General features: G+C 40.2%; 1 protein-coding gene across 3 annotated transcripts in view; it reads left to right on the top strand.

Annotated features, from left to right (window-relative positions):
- The window catches only part of MYO5A (myosin VA), an 81,941-nt gene that overhangs the window by 14,391 nt on the left and 44,797 nt on the right, over nucleotides 1-22,753 (top strand). For 2 of the 3 annotated variants that reach the window (XM_044438758.1, XM_044438759.1), the window contains exons 2-5: nucleotides 8,086-8,196; nucleotides 8,857-9,028; nucleotides 12,940-13,084; nucleotides 19,540-19,696. In XM_044438758.1, coding sequence (XP_044294693.1) covers nucleotides 8,086-8,196; nucleotides 8,857-9,028; nucleotides 12,940-13,084; nucleotides 19,540-19,696 — 585 coding nt within the window. Of the gene's footprint in view, nucleotides 1-8,085; nucleotides 8,197-8,856; nucleotides 9,029-12,939; nucleotides 13,085-19,539; nucleotides 19,697-21,008; nucleotides 21,091-22,753 lie in introns of those variants that run through there. The other variant, XM_044438760.1, reaches the window with a different exon arrangement.

A 22,753-nucleotide genomic window follows, 5' to 3' on the forward strand; every position in this document is an offset into this window, starting at 1 on the left:
CAGCTGGGTGCCCTGGAAGGCTTTGTGACAGGCTTCCTTCCACTGCTCGGCTTTGCTACAAAGCCACAGATCTTGCGCTCCTGAGTCTGCCTTCATCCTTGACCTCAGCTGTACCTGTTTCTTGCTTTTGCCTCTGCTCCTGCTACCCCTTGCTGGGTATCTCACCTTTCCATGCCTCTGCTTTACTTTTGGTTTTACCATGCCTTGCTGACTCTCACTTGTTGCGACTTGGCCGTTGTCGGTGCCCTCACTGCATCTTGCCGAGTCTCCATCTGCTTCTATAACTCCTAGTCATGGTGTTCCAGCTGGAGACACCTTTCGCCTATGTTCTGAACCTGACAGCAGCTTTGTAAACAAAGATGGAGAAGACTCTCTGTTGCCTCAACCAAAAGGAGAGAGAGATCATCTTAAGGAAATTGGTTTCAAGTTACAATATTAGCTTACTGGTCCAATTTCTTATCTACAGTACAATATAAAACATTTTCCCCTGAAAGAATACAGATTCCTTTAACTGTTTCTGCTTTTATATACGTGTGGTGTGCTTTCTTTATCTAGTAGTGTAATCCCATGCATGTTTGCCCAGAAATATCTCAAGTGAGTTCCTGACAGCTTTTTTTCAGATCTGGAAGGAGCTGTAACTGGCTTGTATTGTAACACTGCAATTCTCACCATTGGTCAATGGAATTTAGAGTCTCAAATGAGCATCTTGGGTAATAATGACAAAATCCAGTGAAGATTTGTTTTTGTGCATCTGGTATTCCTTTCTCTGGGACTCATGTAGAATTTCCCAGTGGATTCTGAGTATTTGAGGAATTATAAAGGTTTATTTTATATGTGAAATAGATTTATTTTCATATTGTTGGGGAAGAACTTGATGCTCGGTAAAAGTAATAACAAGTAAAAGAAACCACATTTGGTTTGTCATCTCTATAGCCATGTTGTGTGTTATCTTGAAACCCTTAAGCCGGGGATGGACATCTGCAACTAATTTGGCCTGCACTTTCCACATACCTTCACTATTGGCTGTGCTGGTATAAAAGCCTCTTCTGAATTATCTACCCATCAATTTCTACTACCCTATAAAAGGGTGTGAAATGCCTTTTCTCTTTGTACACAATGAAATGGCATTATGCAACACTTCTCTTGAACCACACTGTATTGTGCCTTAACTATGAGCAAGCAAGGTGGGGGAACCATTCAGCCTTTACAGACAAGTCAGCCATAGTTCACCTGCTTTCTTCACTTGGAAGCAAGGTAGCATTTAATTAAAAAAGAGAGAAAGCTTAAATATTGTCAGGTAGAAATCTTAACAGAAAGCTGGCATGTCATTTTGTACTTACAGGAAGATTTTTTTTTAATGTAGAGGAGCATTGAAAAATGGGGTTCTACAGCTTCTTGTAGGGAACATCACAGAGTAGTGTTAAGCATTATATCTGCTTGCCAACATTTATCTTTCAGACAATAGAATGTGTTCAGATTCGCTCCAGTTCCTTTCTGTCTTCCTGTTCTTGCAAATTAAGGAAGGTAGATTTCTAAATATTGCAGTCTGGAACATTAGAGTCTCCCTCAGCGGTATGAGGCATACAAGCCAGTGCACTAGTTTTTCTACACAAACACTTTATGGCAAGAGGTAAGCCCCATCAGAATGTCTGGTGACTTTTCTGCTGTGGCCAGAAATGCTGTGCTTATATTCAGAGCACTGCCTTGATGTCTGGCAATGCTTCCTTTTCCTCCATTGCCTGAAATAGGCTGAAAGGCGTACTTGCAGGTGGTGGCAATAGGCCTTGTTTCTTTGAGTGCCACTGTTTTGGTTGTGGGAAATAATTGTGCCCAGGAGCAGTTGAGCTGGACGTTTGTTTCTGAGGCTTCTCTGCACAAGGCATTCATTGTGCATTGATGAGCCTTCACGGAATTTATTTATTACATTTATATACCGCCCCATAGCCCATGAGCTCTCATTGTTGTCCTCCAGAGCCTCTTCTATTTTTTTGCAGCCGTTCTATCTGGAATATTTTAGTGGGTATTTTAGAGTGAGGAACGTCTGGTATTTAATTTTAAATTGCAGCTTTCCAAAACAAAAGCTTTGTGAGAAGTCTAGATACACTATGGTGCAACTATAACAGCGCCACCTTTGTTGTTGTTAGTTGCGAAGTTGTATCTGACCCGTCGCGATCCCATGGACAACATTCCTCCAGGCCCTTCTGTCCTCCACCATCTCCCGGAGTCCACCCAAGCTCACACCAACTGCTTCAGTGACTCCATCCAGCCACCTCATTCTCTGCAGGTCCCTTCTTCTTTTGCAATTGTTCCCAGCATTAGGCTCTTCTCCAGGGAGTCCTTCCTTCTCATTAGGTGGCCAAAGTATTTGAGTTTCATCTTCACTATCTGGCCTTCTAAAGAGTTGTGAAAGTGCTGTGGATTGTCCCTGTGGGCAGCTGGTTGGCCACTGTGTAGACAAAATGCTAAACTAGATGGGCTGATTCAGCATGACTCTCTTTACCTTCATATTTGTATAATTCTTCCGCACTTGGATGCGATCTGAGACGTGTCCAAAGTTTTCATTGTATCCAGAGTGTACGCTTTGATAATTGCTAATTGCTAGAAACTTATTTCTAGAGGGCACTGATGTGTTCTTGAGGTAAGGTGAATCTTGTGATGTGAATGTTTTGGTGGTTATTATGGTCTGATGACTTATCCGTGTGATCTCAGTTGAGATCATGAAGCAGAAGAAGAATCCTGCTATAGTTTAATTCTTTTTAAGGGGGAGAATTCCATCTGTGCACTTTTGATATAACCAACTTTTGGTGTGTGCGATACAGAGAGTTGAAAGGCTCTCTTTCCTGCTCATACCTCTGTCTAGATCTTGTCATAAGTGTCTTGGGAATGGGGTGTGCAATGACAACCTTTAGGTGCCATTTAGTACTATTTTGAGAAAAATCATTTGTGTTTTATTTGTGGAAAATGTGCTTCCCATGAGATTTCTTTGGATGATTCTGTCACGCTTGCCTAATAATTGAGCCATTGAAATAGTCTTAAGTGACTCTTTGCATTGCCACTGTGTGTTTATTCCCTGCTTCATAAAACTCGTTCTATGACCACTGTGTTCTTTTTTTGATGGCAGTTGGGAAGTGGCATGGAAACAGCTGGTGCTTTCTTCTCTATTCTAGACCAGATTTAAGCCTTGCAGAGCATTTGTTCTACTTTCCAGCGGCCATGTAATGAGTACTTTGGGAGTTGTCTCTTAGGCCTAGGTCTCAAAAGCTTACTCTGCTGTAGCTGCTATGACAGTTTCCTAGGAGGGTGTTTCCATCCAGGCAAATATAAACCTCTTCTGATATGATTATATTGCAGTTTGCATGTCATATATACCCTGATCCCTTCAGAATTACATTCAGAATAAATTGCAGTAAAACAATGTGCAGCTCAGTCCCTTTCTGCAGCTTCATTATCAAGAGACTCATCTTCTGCTGTTTGACTTAATCAGGGATTGAAGTGCCATCTGCACTTTGAGTAGAAACACAAATGACCAAGCTGGATACTCAAAAGCAACAGCCTTCTGGTGGTAGAAGGCTCTTAACGTTCCATAAATATCTCACATGGAAGGCTCAGCGAGGTCTGGCAGTCTGGTTTCTATGGTGATTTGGTTTCTCCTGCTTCTAATTGTAAGTAGATAGTGTTTTGGTTGTCATGTCAGAAATTCAAAAGGTGCTTCTTCTGACTGTGGCATAAGTTTGCTCATGAGAAATGACATCCTGACAATTTACAATTCCGGTTGTCTTATTGACAAGTTACTTGTAGGCTGTGTGGGTACACTGTCATAATGGGATGTGCTGTGAGGGCCAGTATAAAGACAACTTTCCTTAATGACATGTGTTCTAGAGCCTTCAAAATGTCTTCCCAATCTTCTTCATCTTCGGTAGCAACTTCCTTTTCTAGGGTGTTGGGTATCCTGTTCTTGTGGTGACTCTTTTGATGGTCAAGGCATGCAAACCCCAAGTTTTTCATCTGACTTTCTCCTTTCTGAATTTTAGTGGTCTTCATGGATTAATGGTTTTCCACCTATATTCAGTAAACTTGTCTTTTAACTGTGAGGGCAATTAGACCACAGCAGCCTGTACAACACACGCAGGTAATAAGTTCCTGAGCCAAACTATACCTGCTTCCAGGTGGGAGGGTATAAGAGTGCAGCCTTGCTGTCCATCCCCAGTTACCTGTGGCTAAGTCCTATTTAGTTCAATAGAATGCACTTTTCTGTGTTGCTGTTCAGAGGATTGCACTGTTCCCAAGCCTTATGCAGACATTTTGCTTCAGATGCCAGCAGGCTAGATGACAGTATTCAGCTGCATTGGGGGTATGGTATGTTCTTCTCGTCACAGCCCTGCAGCAATATGGCAGTAACAGCAATGACTCCTTTGCAGGGCCAGCGGATTTCATGCCCAGCCACAGTGACATTCTCACCCTCTGCTCCCCATGTTGGTGTAATGGGCAGACTCTACTCGCATTGGCAGGGTGAAATCTTAAAAAAATGTTTGCAAAAATTGGGGGAAAATGTGTGTGTGTACAAAATGAGCCTTGAGCTAAAAGCAACAAAGTTCTGTTGCTGCTGCTACCTGTTGTTTTGGATTATTCCTGGAATTCCCAGTCACTTTCTGGGGACAGTAATCACTTCTCTATGAGGACAGACCAACAAAATGGGTTCAAAATAAATCCAGACGTACCTTTTGCAAGCAAAATGATCTCTGAATCTGACTGGCAGTGTTCCAAGACATAAGTTAAAGCTTTGACTACTTCACTAATTAGTGAACACAGAAATGATAACAGATTGATTTTTCACAAAAACACTTTGCTTGAACATTTTGTCTCATATCTGTATAGATGTGCGGACAGAGTTGGCATCTGGGTTTGTTGTGTTTGTGTCTTTGTTATGTGGCCTGTTGCTGTGGAGTAGCTATTTTAGGGGTATGTGTGGATCAACAGGACCAGCAATCCATTTGGGTCAGTAATATTAAAAATAAACAGTGAATTTCACAAACAGTTTATATATCCATATAAATTCTGTAATCACAAATTCAAAACCGACAGCTTGCTGCCTCTTTAGAATAAAGTTGAAATGCCTCATGTGTGACAAGCTCTGACCATGTTTAAGCCACAAATTCCTTGTTTGTAGTAGTTTAGCAGTGCTGTAACAGCCGCACCATAACAGTCCTTATATCAGCATGTAGAAAACAGAAGTGTAACAGTAGTGTGACTCCTTAAACATGGCTTCTGTGCCCATGTGTTAAGTGCAGTGCATAAGGCTTCAGTGCCTCTATCAGCATCACATTAGGTATGGCTATTAGTGCTATTCATTTATTCCGAATCACAGCAAATCTATGTTTAAAACTATCTGAGCTTTTTTTTTTACAGCAGGCGTGTGCTTACTGGTGCAGAAAGGTGCTGCTGTGCTATGGTACGTGGCCTGCACTGGGTGATTCACCAGGATGTGCAATGATTTTTCAAAAGCGAGCACAGAAAAGAAGCCCAGCTAGTTAAAGGATTGCCCACGAGGCCTTGCCTTAAGCTTGTCTACCGTGCTAGGCACACTAGCTTCAGAAGTGGTTCTGTGAGTAATGAAACGTTCTAGAAAGGGAGGAGCTGCCTCTTTTGGATTATATGCCCAATTACTTTTTTTTTTCCTCGAGTAGAGCCAGCATTTATTTGATCTCCTTCCAGAATATCTGTTGCATCTGTAGGTATGTCATAAGACCAGTCCTGTGCTGTGCCATATTTCAAGAACAGAATAATCTCATCAAATATTTTGTAGACAAAAACTGTTTGTAATAGTTATTCTTGCAGAGAAGATCACTTATCCCCTCCTACCAGGGCACTGAAGTTGAGCCCTGTGTCCAGTGGAAGTTGTGTTCAGTAATTCTTGTGGCTTCTGAGATTCACCAGCTGCATGGCACACCTGCAGCCACAAGGAGTGGAAAGCCCTTTGTTTTATGTGGAAGTGGAGATGCTTGTGGCTTCTGCCTGTCCACTGTGCTTCAATGCCATCTGGTTCAGAGTTTCTCAAAACTGTTCCTCTTTGTGGAACTTCAGCTCTCCAGGAATGGGCATCAAGGCTCACTTGCTTGACCTTCAGTGATTGAATGCGTTTCATTTTTCTCAGCTGTGTGGTTGACGTCCAGCTAGATGCCAAGATTCCCTGGCTGTCCAAGCCCTCCGTTCTGCTCCTCTCATCCCTCTAGTTCCGTGCTATTTCATCCAGAGGTGAAGCCAGAACCAGCAAGCTTAGTCCTTTTGCAAAGGCATGCCTGTAAAGAGCACTAGGCAAGTAGAAGGAGGTGCTCCTTCACTGCAGAATCACCAAAATCAATAATCTTTTGATTAGTGCAGGGTTATGTTGTTGTCGTTGTTAGTTGCAAAGTTGTGCCAGACCCATCACGACCCCATGGACATCATTCCTCCAGACCCCCCCCCCACCCCTTTGGCAACTTAGTCTATAGTAAAGAGATTGGAAGTCTCAGAACCAATTACATTGGAAAGGTGCACTTTCCAACATAGCACAGATGAAAAGCATACTTATGGCATCTCTGTTTTCATACCAAAGATCACTGCCTGAAGCTATCTCACCCCATTATGCACTGCTGAAGGCTCTGCTCTTGTACATTGTATGCAGCATTCATTGACTCTTCAGCAGCCTGCCTTCCAGTGATTTAGAAGGCAATGTAGTGTTTGTTTGATTAAGCATATACAGTGGAGAATGGCTAATTGTGTACCAATATGTTATTACAGTTCAAAAAAAAGACAGCTTGCTCTTAAGTAGGAGGACTGAATATGCTCACTTGTCTCCAGGAACTATGCAATGTTACACATCAGTTGGAATGGAAAGCTGTGAAGGAAAGGAGGAGTAAATTAGCCTCGTTCAGCTTATAATAATTAGGAGAAGGAACTGATGGGTTGGCTGGCTTCCCGAATAAGCAGTCCTGTTGAGATGGTGGAGCAGACACATTGTATTTTGTTGCATACGTTACACATTTCTGCCTATTGCTCCATCTAGCAAAGTGTTGTTGTGAATGTGTTCTTATTGCTGGTCAAAACTTTCAGTGTTCCAACCTAGTGTTTGTTAGATCGACCAAGGAAACATTTTTTTCATCCTGTGTCACTCCAGGTTCATTTCAAAGAGCTGGTATTAACTTTCAAAGACCTAAAGGGCTTGGGGCCAGGTTACCTGCCATATGTATACATGCCTGGACCCTAAAATCATTTTCAGAGGCCCTTTTCCAGGTGCGCCTGCCAAATGAAGTGAAGAGGGTCCTTTGACTTCTAAAGGACTTCTCTTGTGGCAACCTGGTTGTGCAATGCCCTATCCAACAAGAATCACCTGATGCCTAGGTTGTGGCCTTTTTAGTGGCAGGTGAAGACCTTATTTGCCTAGGCATATTATTGCTTAAAATCTGTCATTGTGTTTTTAAATATTTATACTGCTGCTGGTTTTACCTTGTTTTATACTGTAGTTTTAAACTTTTAAACATTTTATGCTTTATTGTAATATATTTATGGGTTCCAGAGGATGAGGTGGCTAGATGGAGTCACTGGGGCAGTGGGTGTGAGCTTGGGTGGACTCCGAGGGATGGTGGAGGACAGAAAATCCTGGAGGAATGTTGTCTGTGGGGTCTCGATGGGTCAGACACGACTAAACAACATTTTATGGGTTCAATTGTTGTGAATTGCTGGCTTAGATTTGCAATAGATAAAGACAACTGCCTTTACCAAACTAAATTTAGGAAGCATTTGTACCATGGTTAAGTCAGGCTCCAGAAACTTCTGCTAATGTACATCATTAAAAGATGATAGCAGTTTGTCACCCATTGTTGCAGCTCATTTGGAATGAGGCAGCAGCTTCTAAGATCAGGCAGAGGGTGCAAAGCTCTGGAGCTCCCTTCTAAAGATCCCTTTGACATGAGGAGTATATCTCAGCTGGGTATGTGAAAAATGCATGGATTCTGAGGGAGAAGGCCAATGAAAGGGAGAGATCCCTCTCTTGATACACAATACTAAGAAAATCCAGCTATTTTACTTTATTTTTATTTTTATTTGCAGTATGCAAGAATTTGGATACCTGATGCAGAAGTAGTCTGGAAATCAGCAGAGCTTCTGAAAGACTATAAACCAGGAGATAAAGTCCTCCACCTTCAGCTTGAGGATGGCAAGGTAACATTATGTTAACATTTATTGCTGTTCCTTATTGTAACACTGATTGAAATTGGTGTATTTTGTTGAAAAAGATGACATTTTCATGGTATGATCCTCTTTTTTTATATAGAGCATTTCCTATCCTGCCTCTCAAACAAAATTCCCAAGAGAGCTTACAGTAGATTTAAAAACAAACACAGTGGACAGTCTTTTGGTATCCAACAATGGGACAGTTCTCATAAAAGAGCAAATTATGGGTTTGGCATGCATAAGCAGGAGTGAGCAATGCTTCCTGTGTGTTCTTCACTTCCTTTGATTGGTTGGGTCTGAGCATAAAGTGGGAAGCCCCGGAATTGTAGATTGTTCAAGGCATAAGCATTTCAGCAGTAAACCAACAACAAACCATGGGTTAATTGCTAGGCTGGTTAGCCCATGCACAATCCAGTGCTCCAGGTTCATATGTCATGCTTACAGTCTATGAGCCAGTAGATTGTAGCTTGTTGATTAAAAGTAAAAGTGGGCCCAGAACCAACTGCTTAAAAAAAGAAGAAGAGCTATATGTGATCATTTTGTCTGCATAAGGCTTCTTTTACCATAATTTTTCTTGCTACATCGACTGTATGAGAAATCTGAAAATATATCTTTAAAAGTAATGTATATATACTTTTTAATTTTCAGGGTCTTGAATATAGCCTTGATCCTAAATTGAAGGAATTACCACCTTTGCGAAACCCTGATATACTTGTGGGTGAAAATGACCTGACAGCTCTCAGCTATCTCCATGAACCTGCTGTTCTCCATAACCTAAAAGTTCGGTTTATAGACTCAAAACTCATTTATACATATTGTGGTAAGCACAGATTTGGGCTTCCTTACATTGCTTGTTGTGTCAGATAGTACTAAAATGCGGATGAAGCCTGCCCTTTTCCCAGTGGGTCTATTCAGTATGAGCTGTGTTGTGAGTTCAGTGTTTGGTTTATTTACAAACATATCTCCTTAAAACAGCTAGGGAAGCCTACTATCTATGTATCTCTCTCTATTCATGTTTGAAATGTAAAACATTCTGAAATTTGGATAGTAGTACAAGATTATATTAACGGAAGACTAAAACAGAAGCAAAAATCAACACATGTGTTAGAAAGTAGATTGTATTCTAGGACAAGTAATAAATAAAACTTCAGAAATTGTTACCAATTTGTCCTTGAACCCTAAATCTCTCATAATGTTCATTACAATACTGCCAAACCAGCTAGGCTGATGTGCTGAAAGACACATTTAAGCATTTACTTCTTTTTATGAAACATTTTTTATTGGTCAGGGGTAATAGTTACGTCTCAACAGACAGAGACATGGCTATTGTGAATGTAAACATAAAGACTCAGACTGTCTGTAGGTCCCAGAAAAAGAAACATATGCAGCTTTAGAGCCATATACTCTCCTAATGCTTGGAACTGATTTAAATACTGTGCAAACATGGTTATTTAGCAACACAGTCAGGACACGGCTAATGCTTGGACAGACAGCATGGTAAGAATCTAGGGAGGTATAGTGTTGATCTGGGAACTTAACATTGTCTAGCCAATACATATGAAAGCAAGTATAATCTCAGCTATTTCAATTTTTGGCAGTCCAGCCACGAAGATGATCCTTGATGATCCTTGGTGTTGAGCTGAGGGCCTGCTTGGATCCAGTTGAAATCAACAAATACTGTCGGTTTGGGCTGCAATCGTCATTAGCAATTATTAAAATACAGTTGTTACATTTTGTTGCACAGAGCCTGCCCCTTTTTTGCTAGCTTTGGCTATGGTCTGTATCTTTTGGCTTCACATAGCCTTTGACCTCACAAAGCAGGTAATGTCTCTTGGCACAAAAGCCCTTCATTATTGGCAAAAGTCACAAAGCTAGTGCAGTGAAAATGTTATGAAAATTTTGTTTCTCTTTGAAAATCCTCAAAACTTGCCTTAGGCACAACACCAGTATGAAATATTTTCCTGAACCTGCACATTACTGAAACTCTGTTAATATTAAAATGTATTTTTAATAATGTATTAATTACCAACCGCATCCCCCCAAATTTTCATGCTTTTTAGTCAATAGGGGGAAAGTGTGCACTTTTGAAAAGCATGCATGGAAATCTGAACTTTCGCTGTTCAACATGTGTACTTTCTATGCTTTGAGTGAAAGAAAACGAGGTCACAGCCAAAAACAGATGTGAGGAAGTTTGAAATGAAGTTAGGAGAATTTCAATGAATGTAAGCAGCTTCAGTTCACCCAGTCCTAATTGCAGCCTTCCCCAAGGTGGTACCCTCTGGACATCTCAATGACAGCTCCCAAAAGCTCCAGCCAGCTTGGCCAGTTGACAGGGATTATTTGAGTCATAGTCCAAAATACTAGAAGGGCACCATCTTGGGGAAGACTGGGCTATTGCAGTAAAATACTGTATTCTGCAAACTGCAATTTTAAAAATGTCCTTGTTGTGTTCTGCATAAATGGTCACAATGACCCACTCAAGGTTAAACATATATGTTCTTCGCATCAGTTTAAAAAGATTTCTAAGTAATTCTGTTGCAGCCTTGAGGGCTAGAATGTTTTTAAAGCAATAAAATCCCCCAGTTTGAAAATGGAGGTCTGTGTTCTAGTTGGGCATGTAAAACCAGAGTGACCAGATGATTGGGTTATTCCATTCCTTGTCTAGATAGGTATCTAACAGCACAGTAGAACAGAAATTAGCTGGATTTTCTGGTCATGCTGAGATAGCATTAAGCTTATGTAGAACCGTCAGTTAAACTGTTTACCTCTAATTTAGTAAAATTGAACAAAATAACCTCATATCTTTATGTATCCAACTTTTAGGATCTGTACTGCTGTTGTGTATATATAATAAGGTGCATACATTTAGTAACTTCTAGTTTAACTCTCTTATATATATATCATCAGGCCATTAGTTTGCTGCACAGAAATGCCCCCTTTAATATTTCTGAAATCTGGCCGCATTTGTGGTGTCTGGTGTTCATCTACCTTATTCCTGAGAGTTGTAGCAAGATGTAAAGCTTAAATGTTAAAATGTGATGGCAACCCAGTTTGAGAACTGGGAAAAGTTTCCATTTTTCAAACTTTTCACAGCTTTGCATTCCTTCCTACATTTCAACTTTGCATTTTGGGATATTGTTGACCTTATTTGGTATTCAGCAATATCCCAGGTTTACATTCCTCCTTCTTATAGAATTATTTCTTATTTTTCCCTAGCATAACCCTAACCCTACAATTTCACTATTAGTAGAAGTGTAGTATCTAACTGATATTTTATTGTTTGAATTGATAAAATGGATAATATGTTGGTGCAATCTTATTTGTAGAATTATGTCAACTGACAATTCTATCCCATTTTATTAGGAAAAAAGAAATTAAGAAGGGAGATAGGAATTTTTGGTTTTGGGACTCTTAAACAAAAACTATAGATAAATCTATATGAAACTTTGTTTTGGTTTTATCACTAGAATAAATTGTTTTCTTTCTTTCTTACACTTCTATATTGTTGTAAAATGACCGTGGGCAGTAACCAGCATATGGCTCTACATACATAATTGACATAGTAGCAGAAAAAGCCTCTGGCACTGTGCCAATCGAGTATGCTGTGTGATGAGTTTTAGGAAACCTGCCATGACATCAGGCCCTGTTGGTGTTGCACTAGAGGTTGCTTAGGCCTGCCCTTTGTCAGTAGTATATTTGGAATGGCAGTACAAGATACTGCCCAGTGGGTTGATTCTATGTCATTATTGGGAAAACAATAAAGGGACAGTTTATTGAACTGTCTTATTTTTCTCCAGGATCTTAAAGATATTTCTTTTCCTCCTTAGAAAATCCTTGGAAATACATTTTGTGCCACCTTTTGATTTATTTTCAGGTTAAATGGATTTAACCCATTTTATAATTGGCAGTAAACGCATCTGAACAATTGCTGTAGTGTTTCTTGGGCATTACCTAAAATCATTTGAATATGTCCTGTTTTCTCGAGCAATTTCAAAAGATTGTGGCCGTACTTATACCCTTTTTCCACTTCTGTGACTCTGTCTCAAGAGTAGCAACCCCTTATCTTCTTGATTTAAGGAAGATGGCAAGCACTTATTCATTGGTGATGCTTCGCTTGCAGTGAAAAAAAAAAACAAACCCCATCCCCAGGTGCCTTGTGCTCGTGCCGGCATGATGTTGGGACACCCGAATTGGTTCCTGTTTCAAATCAAACATTTATTACAGTTTCAAATAACAATGATAATACAGGGCAATGGTTCAGGTAAGTAACTTTCAATCAGTCTTCCCCAACCTTGGTGCCTTCCAGATGTTTTGAACTGCAACTCTCATTAGTTCCAGCCTGCATGATCAATCATCTAGAAAGCTGGGAGCTGTAGTCCAAAACATCTGAAGGGCATGAGGTTGGAGAAGGCTATTTTAAACGCTAGGCTTTGAGCTATGGCCCCAGTAATAAAGACTGAGGAATCAGAAAGAGGCTTTCAGCTGAAACTGTACATGGGAATTATTTTTTCTTATTTTTTATGCTAGCAATGAAATAATCATAAATGTTTAATTTGACTTTATTCTGCTGATAATCTCTCTTTTTTCTTTAAACAAAGAAGGAAAAATGAAAATTCCTTGCAGTTTAGCAAGGACATAGCTTTTTCTAAACAAACAAAATAGTGCTGTAACTTCTTCCATCAAATAATTTGCCAATGACATTATCTCGATTGTATTTTTTCTGTGTTGCAGGTATAGTTTTAGTAGCCATAAATCCTTATGAACAATTGCCTATCTATGGCGAAGACATCATCAATGCTTACAGTGGCCAGAACATGGGGGATATGGACCCCCACATCTTTGCTGTGGCTGAAGAAGCATATAAACAAATGGCCAGGTTTGTAGAATAGAGGTTTTTTTGTTCTTTCCTGAGACACAATGGTCTGTGATTAGTGCTTTGATTCAGCAGGATGAAAAGATTCTGAAAGATTTTGCTTTATTTAGATGTTTTCATAAATATCACAAGCTAACTATGATTGATCTGAGCTGCAATGCCCTGCAGACCCACCAATTACATGAATAATGGAGCAACTCTATGAGAATTAAATATTATTTATGTCTTCTTTATGACTCTGGCCTTGCTCAGACATATTCAGTGGCAATTCATAGGTTAATGAATCCATGAACTGCAGGGCCGCATCCCACAGATGAACTGCTTTCCAGGAACTGCCTACCAATGCAGCATTCATAGGCTGTACCAATGATATCTGGGAACCTGGGGTTGTTGGTTGCTTAATTAACCACAAATTACTGCCCAGGTAAACCATGGTTTAATTAATTAGTTCCCAAACTGCCACTGAATGCTATACATCTGAACATAGTTATTATTTGTTAAAAGAATAGAAAATTGTAATTTTAAGTGACACCTGAATCTATGCATGGAGAAACTTCTATTTTGCAACAAACCCCAAAACTGAATTTAAGGACATACCAGAATTTATGAGTTCTTCTTTGTGGTCTCTGCGTACGACACATCTGGGCTCTATGCATGCATGGAGCCTGTTTGGGAAGGTTGCATAGCTAAGATTTGCTTGGTGGGAACCCCTGTCCTGGCCCAGGACCCTGGCCCTGATGTCTGTCATTTGGAAGGTGAGAACGTGTCCCTTTCCCATAGCCATAATACTTAATTCTATGATGTTTTCCAAAATAATGTTCTTCTTTTGATGATGGAAGTTTCCAAAATATGAACAGTGGTTGCAGAACGAATACACATTTTTCTCTCATCTGGAAATTTATATCATGCAACAACTAGATTGGTGAAATGTCACATAATGCATTTTATCCCATGTGGACTTCATAGCCTCACGGCCATAGGGGAAAGGTAGGGTGTGTTGGTGAGCATTAGCCATGATAGCAGAAGTGAAACTCCATATTAAGAAGCAGTTCATTTTGAATTTTGGATGTGGCAGCTGTGGGTGGGGGGGGGAATATGCATTATTTATATGTTCCATTTATATACCACTCAGTAGCTGAAGCAGCTATAACCTGCCTTGAGCTTTTTGGAGGAAGTGTGGAATATATATGAAATAAATATATATTGCTTTGAATCGGTTGAGCTTTTATCCTTGTCAGCGTGGCCATCATTTTGCTGTCATTCTCTGGGAAAATGAAAGTCAAAGGCCAGTCCTGTTACGTGCAGCCTGTGCAATCAACTTCCTCTTAGATGTAATAGCTGTTGCAGAACTTGACAATTCTTGCTATTGAGCACAGAATGCTAGAGCAATGAGGAAAGCGGTCGTTAGTAGAGATTGCACCGGAGCTGTAAAATGAAAAAAAGAGCCCCCCCTCCCCCCATTTGCTGGCTGGCTACTATTAAAGCACAGTTCCCCTGTAGATTCATCCTAACCAGTTGCTGTGAGAATGATGTGGGGTTAAATGTGGTTTAGTACTGGATTCTGACATGCATGCATGCTGTCCTGTTGGAAGCTGTTCTGAGAGACCGTTGCAACTGTGATCTCAGTGGAATAATTCCCGGAGAATAACCGTTCTGCTTGCTCATCTTTTCGTCCAGAACGCAATCTGTTGTGATTTTGCAGATATGGTGTGCTTAGCTTTATAGAGAGTGTTTGCTCACTGTCAGTTGATCATTGTGCATATTAGAGCTGTGATTATACCTGGAAGGAAGAACAGGAGAAAATTAGATCACGCTAATGAAAATGTGTGTGTTTCCCCCCAAATTCTGTTGGTGCTCTTCAGATTACCTTCTAGAGGTTTTATTACGCTTCTGGTGCACTAAGCCATGATGGATTAATAGCCCTAAGGAGACTCAGCCCTTCATATTGAAAAGGGCATGCTAAATTCCTGGCAGGGTTAATTCAGGAATATAAAATCTGGAGTAATGAGGTAGAGGTTAGTCCATCTCTCCAGCCAGCAGCTTTTTAGGGGGAGCTGGTTTAATATTAGGACATGTTCTCATAAATCTTATCGTAAAAATGAGGGCCATATGCTGCAGCATTTGCAATATTAATGTTTAGTAGTTCAACGTCGACATACCAGTAAATTACTCTAAGAGCACAACTCAGCAATGAGATCTTGGAGACAAATGTACTCCTGCAGAGTGCCCCTTCACTTTAAAGGTGTGTGTGTGCAGGAGAACTTCCTTCTAGATTATTCCATTGTCTGTTGGAGTGTACTTCACTGGCAAAACAAAAACAAACTTGCCAGTGTCTGCTTTACTGGAATGAGAAATAATATATCTTTGCAGTTCCACAGAAACCTGTGAGAAATTGCTTACATAGGGATGCATCTAATCAGCTCTCATGTTTGAAGGGTTTCATGACACGGTGCCCCGGGGTCTCCTAATGAACGTTGACTGGTTTACCTGCTGATGGAGAATAACAGCCCAAGCTTGGAATTGCCCTTTAAATTTATTTTGCATTGGCTTATTGTAGGAAATTTAAAGGGTAGCTTCAAGCTTGTGGAGCACCCATCAAAGTGCCTTAACGTTTAGAGAAAATATATAAAAGTATATAAAAGTGATTATTTAGTCTCTGATGGCAAGAGAGCTCCCGTCAGTATGTTTTTCATTTTTAACCAACATGTCAAAGATGACCTTAAAATCATTCTGATCAAGCTCAATGTCTCTTGATTTAAAGATTTATCTCTTTAAATCTTTTGGCAATTGACAGCTAATGGATTCTCACCAAATTTCCGAAAGGAAATGTAAAGTTTATTTATCCTCTTCCTGTTGAACTACAGGTTTTTGTGCAAGAAAAGCAAGTAGCAAAAGCGAACAGTTTTACAGCTTTATATCCTGCCTTTCCTTCAAGATGTGTAAGACATCATGCAGTCTCCCCCTGCCACCTGTTTTATCTTCACAAAACCCCTGTGAGGCAGACTAGCCTGGGAAATAGTGAGTGGCATAAGGTTACCCAGGGAGATTTGAGGTTGAGAGTGAGTAGGAATGTTAATTTTGGTTTCTCTGTTCTTAGTCTGAAATTTGTTATGCCATATTAGGATTTCTTTCTGACCAGCTACAGCAAGGCATAATTTGCCTTCAGACTATGCCAGGACCCACAGTACAAATGCACTCATGAAAAATAATTACTAAGTTTTGCTTAGTTGCCAGCTTTTATGCCTTTAACAGGCACCCATTTAGTAAAATTACAGGAAGCAAATGGGCAGAACCTCTGACAGTCATTGGTAAATGAGGTGGATTCGTTCACATCCGTAAAATGGAGAAATTATGCCGGCAATAAGTAAAGTATTTCTGAAGTGAAGCTTTTCAGTATTGTGCATTGCATATTGTGGAAACTGCATATTGCTAATTTTTGTTAGCATTCATATGCATGTAACTTGATTTTCTGTAGACTTTTCTTGTAACTGAGATATGCATCATAGGACTTGTTGGGTTTTCTTATTTGGCATTGCTGAATGGTGCTTCCTTGATCTTCTGCTCTTGAAAATGATACCTTGCTAACATGATGAAATGCCTGGTTTCTAGAGACCTCCTTACCATTGGGAGGTCCTGACTTTGCCACCGTATTAGAACTGGAGGCAGCAGAAGAAACACAAATATTGCCAGAACACACAAAATGGTGTAGAAAAAAATGACAATAAATACATAAAGCTGGCAATATAATCCTGTTGTACACATCAATGGTACAGCCACATTTGGAATACTGTGCACAGTTCTGGTCACCTGCTCAAAAAAATAGATATTGAGGAGCTGAAAATGCTGCAGAAAAAAGCCCCTAAAATTTTCAAGGGGCTGAATCAATTACCCTGTTTAGAAGGTGTTGGGAATGAACAGGGCAGTTATTCTCAGCACACATTCCAAACTCAGGCAGATAAGGATTTATCAGATGATGAGGGGCCCTGGGGACCAGAATTTGCACATATTGAAATGGGAGAAGCAGGGGGGCTTTTTTTTTTTCCAAAGGGGGGAAAACCTGGCTTGCAACAGCAGGTTACATTGCAGGTTGTTTAGTTTAAGAAAGATGATCAAAACAGGATAGAGGTGTTTAAAATTGTGTGGTATAGAAAAAGTAGATAGGGAGAAGTTTTTCTCTCTTCTCATAGTGCTGGAACCGAGAACCCAGGGTCATTCCATGAAGTTGCTTAGTGGACGATTTAGGACAGACAAAACCAGGACTTCATATAGAATGTAGAGTATGGAATGCCTTCGCACACGATGTAGTGAAGGTCACTACCTTAGATGGTTTCAACAGGGGGTTAAACAAATTTATGGAGGGTTTTAAACCCCATGCTATCAGTAGTTGCTGGTCCTGATGGATCTATATTGCTTCCAGTACCAGAAGCTATGGCCTCTATATTTTAGTGGCTGGGTGCGTGAGCAGAAAGGTCCACAATCTCCTAATTGTAGACCTTCCATAGGCCTGTGGTTGGCCACTATGAGAACAGGATACTGGACGAATGGGGCTTGCCATTCCTACCACACTTGCTTGCCTATTTCCCAGACTCGGTGATCCAGAGCACTGGCTTTCCATTTACTAGGTATTTCCTATGTCACCTTCAGTCATGAATTGTGTCGACTTGATGATTTTCCAGCATAATCACTTAAGAATTTAATCAGACTGGTGGTCGGGCATGCTTAAACAGTCTTTGCACTGTTAAGTGATAATTAGAACTTGCGCGGTATTATGTCCTTAAAAATTATTGGGTGACTGAACAAATTGCTTGATTATGGAGTCAGGTTTCACATCACTGAAACTACTATTATGGAGAAAGACAGAGTAAGCTGCCTGACATCTCTGCAGCCAATAATTGTTATTAAAGTCATACAGTGTAGCCCATAAATGCCTCCTGGTCAACTTACGGGGCTGCTTCAAACATTTCAGTAACAAGGACTTCTGCGCTGCACAATAAAGCACATGCAAAATAGTTCTAAAGGTCATGGAGCCCTCTGACCTCGGAATGGAAGGATGTATAAGGAGACCTCAGTGCACAATGAACTTTTGTGTGGTGTGAACACTCACTGCAGAATGGTCAGCATCAGCTTATTCAGTTTACATAGAGTCTCTCTGTGCCAAGTACTTGCCAGATGGTGCTATAATAGACTGGATGCAGGGAATGTAATAGTGTATTCTGCATGGCCCTAGTGAGAGAAAATGGGGTGGGTGGAGAGAGGCTGCCTAACCTGATGGCAGTAAACAGCTTGCATTCTGCAGAGGGGTTGTTCCAAAGCAACATTAATAATATTTAGATCCTTATCAATATGATTTTTTTATTTATTTAAAACATTTCTATGCCGCCCCCATTGCAGCAAAGCCTCGGGGCGGCTCACAACATTCATAAAAAGATACAATTAATAATTTAAAAACTGGTACCATCTCGGCTATATATATTAAAATCTATAAATACAATAATAACAGTTAAAATAACTTTTAAATAAAAAGGAATTATTAGGAAAGTTATGTTGTGCCTCGCCATGATGAGCCATACAAGGCCCATGTATGATGGAATGGCTGAATGCTCTGTTGGATTTCATTTGGGTGTTACCCAGGTTTTGTGTGTGTGTTCTCCTTTCTTCATTCTTCCTGTTTAAGCATGTAGCGTGCTTGTTGAGAAATATACATCTTCCAGGCACATGATCAACTTTTAAGGGAAAGCTTGTGACTGTATCTTTTAATCTCTCTGACTTCAGAGAGCGTGACTAACTTTTCTTAGATTGCACTGATGTTTGTTTCATTTTTGACTATTAGTATTAGACCTGTTAATACTTGGTCATATTCATGTCCTGTTAAAACTGGTGAGACTGAAACATACAGTTACGTATTTATATTGCATTCAAGCTATTTTGGATGGGGTGATAAATGGATGAAAGAAAACAATTTACTTATGCATCCTGTGCCTTGAACTTCCAATCTGCCCTACTGACTCAGCCCACGGTGTGAAAATTAGTAGCCATATGGACAGGCAGGACATTTTTTAAAAACCATCAAGAGAAGTGACTAAAGCTGTGGAAGGCAACAGGTTAGAGAAAACTGGTCTAGAGGATACTGGAATGATTTTGAAGATAGCCTTTTGTTCTAGTGTTAGAATACACACTTTCTCTCTTCACGTGTTAGAATATAGAATATTATCATGCATAGTCTAGGCCTTGGATTGGATTAATTCCCGTTCTACATTTCTCATAGTTCATAAAATGCAATAGCCATTTCCTACATGTGCAGAAGTGGCTTTTGACTTCTGAATGCACATTTACACAATTTCACAGAGAAATTTACTTTTATTGCATCTTACATGCATTTCTCCCCAAACACAATAAGCATGTTGGAGTTAAACTGAATGTGTACAAATGCAACTGAACCTAATTTGTCTTCATTATAGAGATGAACGGAACCAGTCCATTATTGTAAGTGGGGAATCAGGAGCTGGAAAAACAGTCTCTGCTAAGTACGCGATGAGATATTTTGCCACTGTGAGTGGGTCTGCCAGTGAAGCTAATGTTGAAGAGAAGGTATTGGCTTCTAATCCTATAATGGAGGTAAGATCAAAAACAGTCTTTCTTCGCATTAAATCATGGTTAAGGTAAAAAACAGTCTTCTCATTAAACCATGTTTTTAACATACTTATTTGGAAGATCTATAAATATATACTCATGAAGAACTATTTTTTCCATGATAAATATAGTAAATTTAAATAAAGTGAGTATTGCTAAAGTTTAAAAACTGCCTTTCATCCATTAGGGATCCCAGGGTGGCATACATAGCATTTTAAAAAATCCAGTATAAAAATGATGCAGTTATAAATTAAAAGGTGAAAAAGCAAAAAATAAAAAAAATACAGCCTTCTATTTTAAATAGGAAGAACAAAGCTAAATAGCACTAGGCAACCAGATGGATCAAGAGTATCCTTGTCTCAGGATGCTATTAAAAAAGCACCATTTCCACATGAACTTGTTCCGGTTGTGTCTCTTCCCTAGTTCTGCCCATTCACCCATTGATGCATTCTTAAGATATGGTCATAATGCTGCTATTAATGTATGTACAATCCTTTCTGTATGCTACTCATGAACTGTATCTTTACTATAACTGTAGTGGGTGTAATTGTTTTTCATGCCTCACCATAGCCTCAGTTTGTTCGAATATAAAGTTCTGAACGTCCGCAGCTGTTATGCGAGGCTGGCCAGGCCTCACCCAGATCTCAATCTGGGTGTGAGCTGTTACAGATTGCAACAATCTGTGAGCTGTTACAGATTGCAAGTGAGAGGTCCTGCTTGTGAACAAGCCTTCTCCTTGCAAGAAGACTTCTTGTCACAAGGATGTCTCTGGCTTGGTCTAGCACTCTGTCCTGAGTTCCTGCTTTTTCAGGCTAGTTGCCCTCCCATGAGCTTGGGGATTTCCTGGCTTCCCCTCTAAGACAGAGTTCTTGTCCTCCACACATGATGCCCACCTGTTAGTCACTCCGGAGGGCCTGGGCTTCTCCTGGTATAGCGGTAAAGCTTGGTTCCTGGCCCTCCAGCTCATCACCCAAGCAAGAGCCTTCCAGCGGAGGCATGGTAGCCTTCCCAGCCCGGTGCCCTCTAAATCTGTCAGACTCCAAGTCTCATCCTCAGCCACTCTTGCTAATTGTGGTTAATCACAATGGAGGGCACCAGGTTAGGAAAGGCTGTTGTTGAGCAACACTGCCCTCCAATGTACCATCTAAATGACACAACACGAAAAAGGGGGAACTTGGAGGGGAAAACAATTTACTACTGACAGGAGGTTCTTTACAGGATGCAGACTATTAAATCAGAATGCAGACAAATTAAAGCAAAGCTCCTTTCTTCCTTAACATGTTTTTCTTATTTTAAGCATTTCTTGAAACAAACAAAAATGGAGATGGCATTATCTGCCCCAATGCCACACAGGTGATTTTGATATGTTCAGAGATAAGGTAATTCTGCCTGGTTTGCCGTGTTGTGTGGAATTTCAGAATAATATTCATGAATACCAAGTGGACTAACCAAGGGGCATAAACCTCCATGTACACTTGCCTCTGTGCATCAAGTGATCCTGCACTGTTACAGGACAGTGTTGGGAAACTTGTCAAAGCCCCCCCCCCCCACCCCCAGGTGCTCTTGCGGATCTGTGCCACCTCACTTCTGTGATGCACAAGACTTGCCCAAAGTCTCTTGGGGCTTTTTGCCTGAGAGTCCCAAACCTGATTACTAGGCCACAGAATGAGCAATAATCTGTAGTAGTAAGATGATTCTGACCTGTGCTTTTGAAAGGTCTCTTAAAATGCCTGCTTACCCAACTGTTGCACTTTGCATTTCTCCTGATACACCCCATCTGACCTCCAGTGCAATGGGTGCAGGAATAAAGAAAGGGACATGGGATGTCATATAGCACATTTGCAGGTAACGGTCAGCCAACAATTCTGACTTAATAAAACTGTAATGTGAATAATCCGTATGCTGGTGTGTATGTCTTCTTTGCTCTTCTCTTCAAGCAAGCAGGTATACAGAACAGGAAGGGATAATTTTATGTCATGTCTGAATAAGCCAGGGTGATGGATAAGCCAGGGTGATGGATAAACCGGAATGTCATGTCTGAACCCAGGGTGATGGATAAGCCAATTTTGTTTGGGCTCCCCTAACCATAACCTTGGGGTTGGACGTTGCACTAAGCCATTTTCTTTTGGTTCTATTTGCTTATTCACATTGTATTTTAATAAATCAGAACTTTTGGCTTACTGTGATTCGTAAATGTGGTTGTTACGCTTCTCATTATATGTCCCACTCCCATCTCCAATACAGTGGGTGTGCTAAGAAGGCAAGTGACATAGAAAGTAGTCTTGAGTTTGTAATGTGTGTCTTTGGGTCCTTAGTGTGCAATTTTTGCAAGAAAAATATGTAGAGAAAATACCTCTTCAGAAACAGGGTTGGCTGGATACAGTTGCCTCTGTATTATTTTTAATAAATTGTATCCCTATTAATACTTTTTCATCCTCCCATGTATAAAGGTATGTAATTGACATGTGGGCATTCACAAATGTTGGCGTGATGACGTGATTACAGTACTTTTAAGGAAATGTCATGTGAAAATTGAGTCTGCAACTCAATTAAATAGACTTTTGTAATTTACAAGAATTTGGGTTGCTTGATTGATCTCTGTTTAAATTTGAATGTTAAAACAATCCTCCTAGCAAGAAGTATTCATTTTTTTGTTCTTTGATAATCCTTACATGTGTTGACATGGCGGGTACCTTCTTAAAAGGGGCTTCCCTCCTGAGTACTTGTATTCAGAATAATAGTTTGTAACCATCTTCTGCCTGATTAATCAGGGGACCTTCTCAGTTGATTTAACACTTTGGATGCAGGTCTATGCAGAAGTAAATCCTATTGAATTCATTGGGATATATGCCCAGGTGGGAGGGTACAGGATTGCAGTGTACAAATTGTTAAATAAATAATAAATAAATTCAAGCCTTAATGAAACCTTGGAGCCCAAGCTAAAATTCCTGACTACGAGTCAAAGTATTCACTTTCCATTGTGATTCATGTCATTTCTCAGCATTCATGTCCACTGCTGTTTGCTAATACTGCAGTTGGCTT

Source organism: Varanus komodoensis, unplaced genomic scaffold, assembly GCF_004798865.1.
Source record: "Varanus komodoensis strain SLA01 unplaced genomic scaffold, ASM479886v1 scaffold33, whole genome shotgun sequence".
NCBI classification, from domain to species: Eukaryota; Metazoa; Chordata; class Lepidosauria; order Squamata; family Varanidae; genus Varanus; species Varanus komodoensis.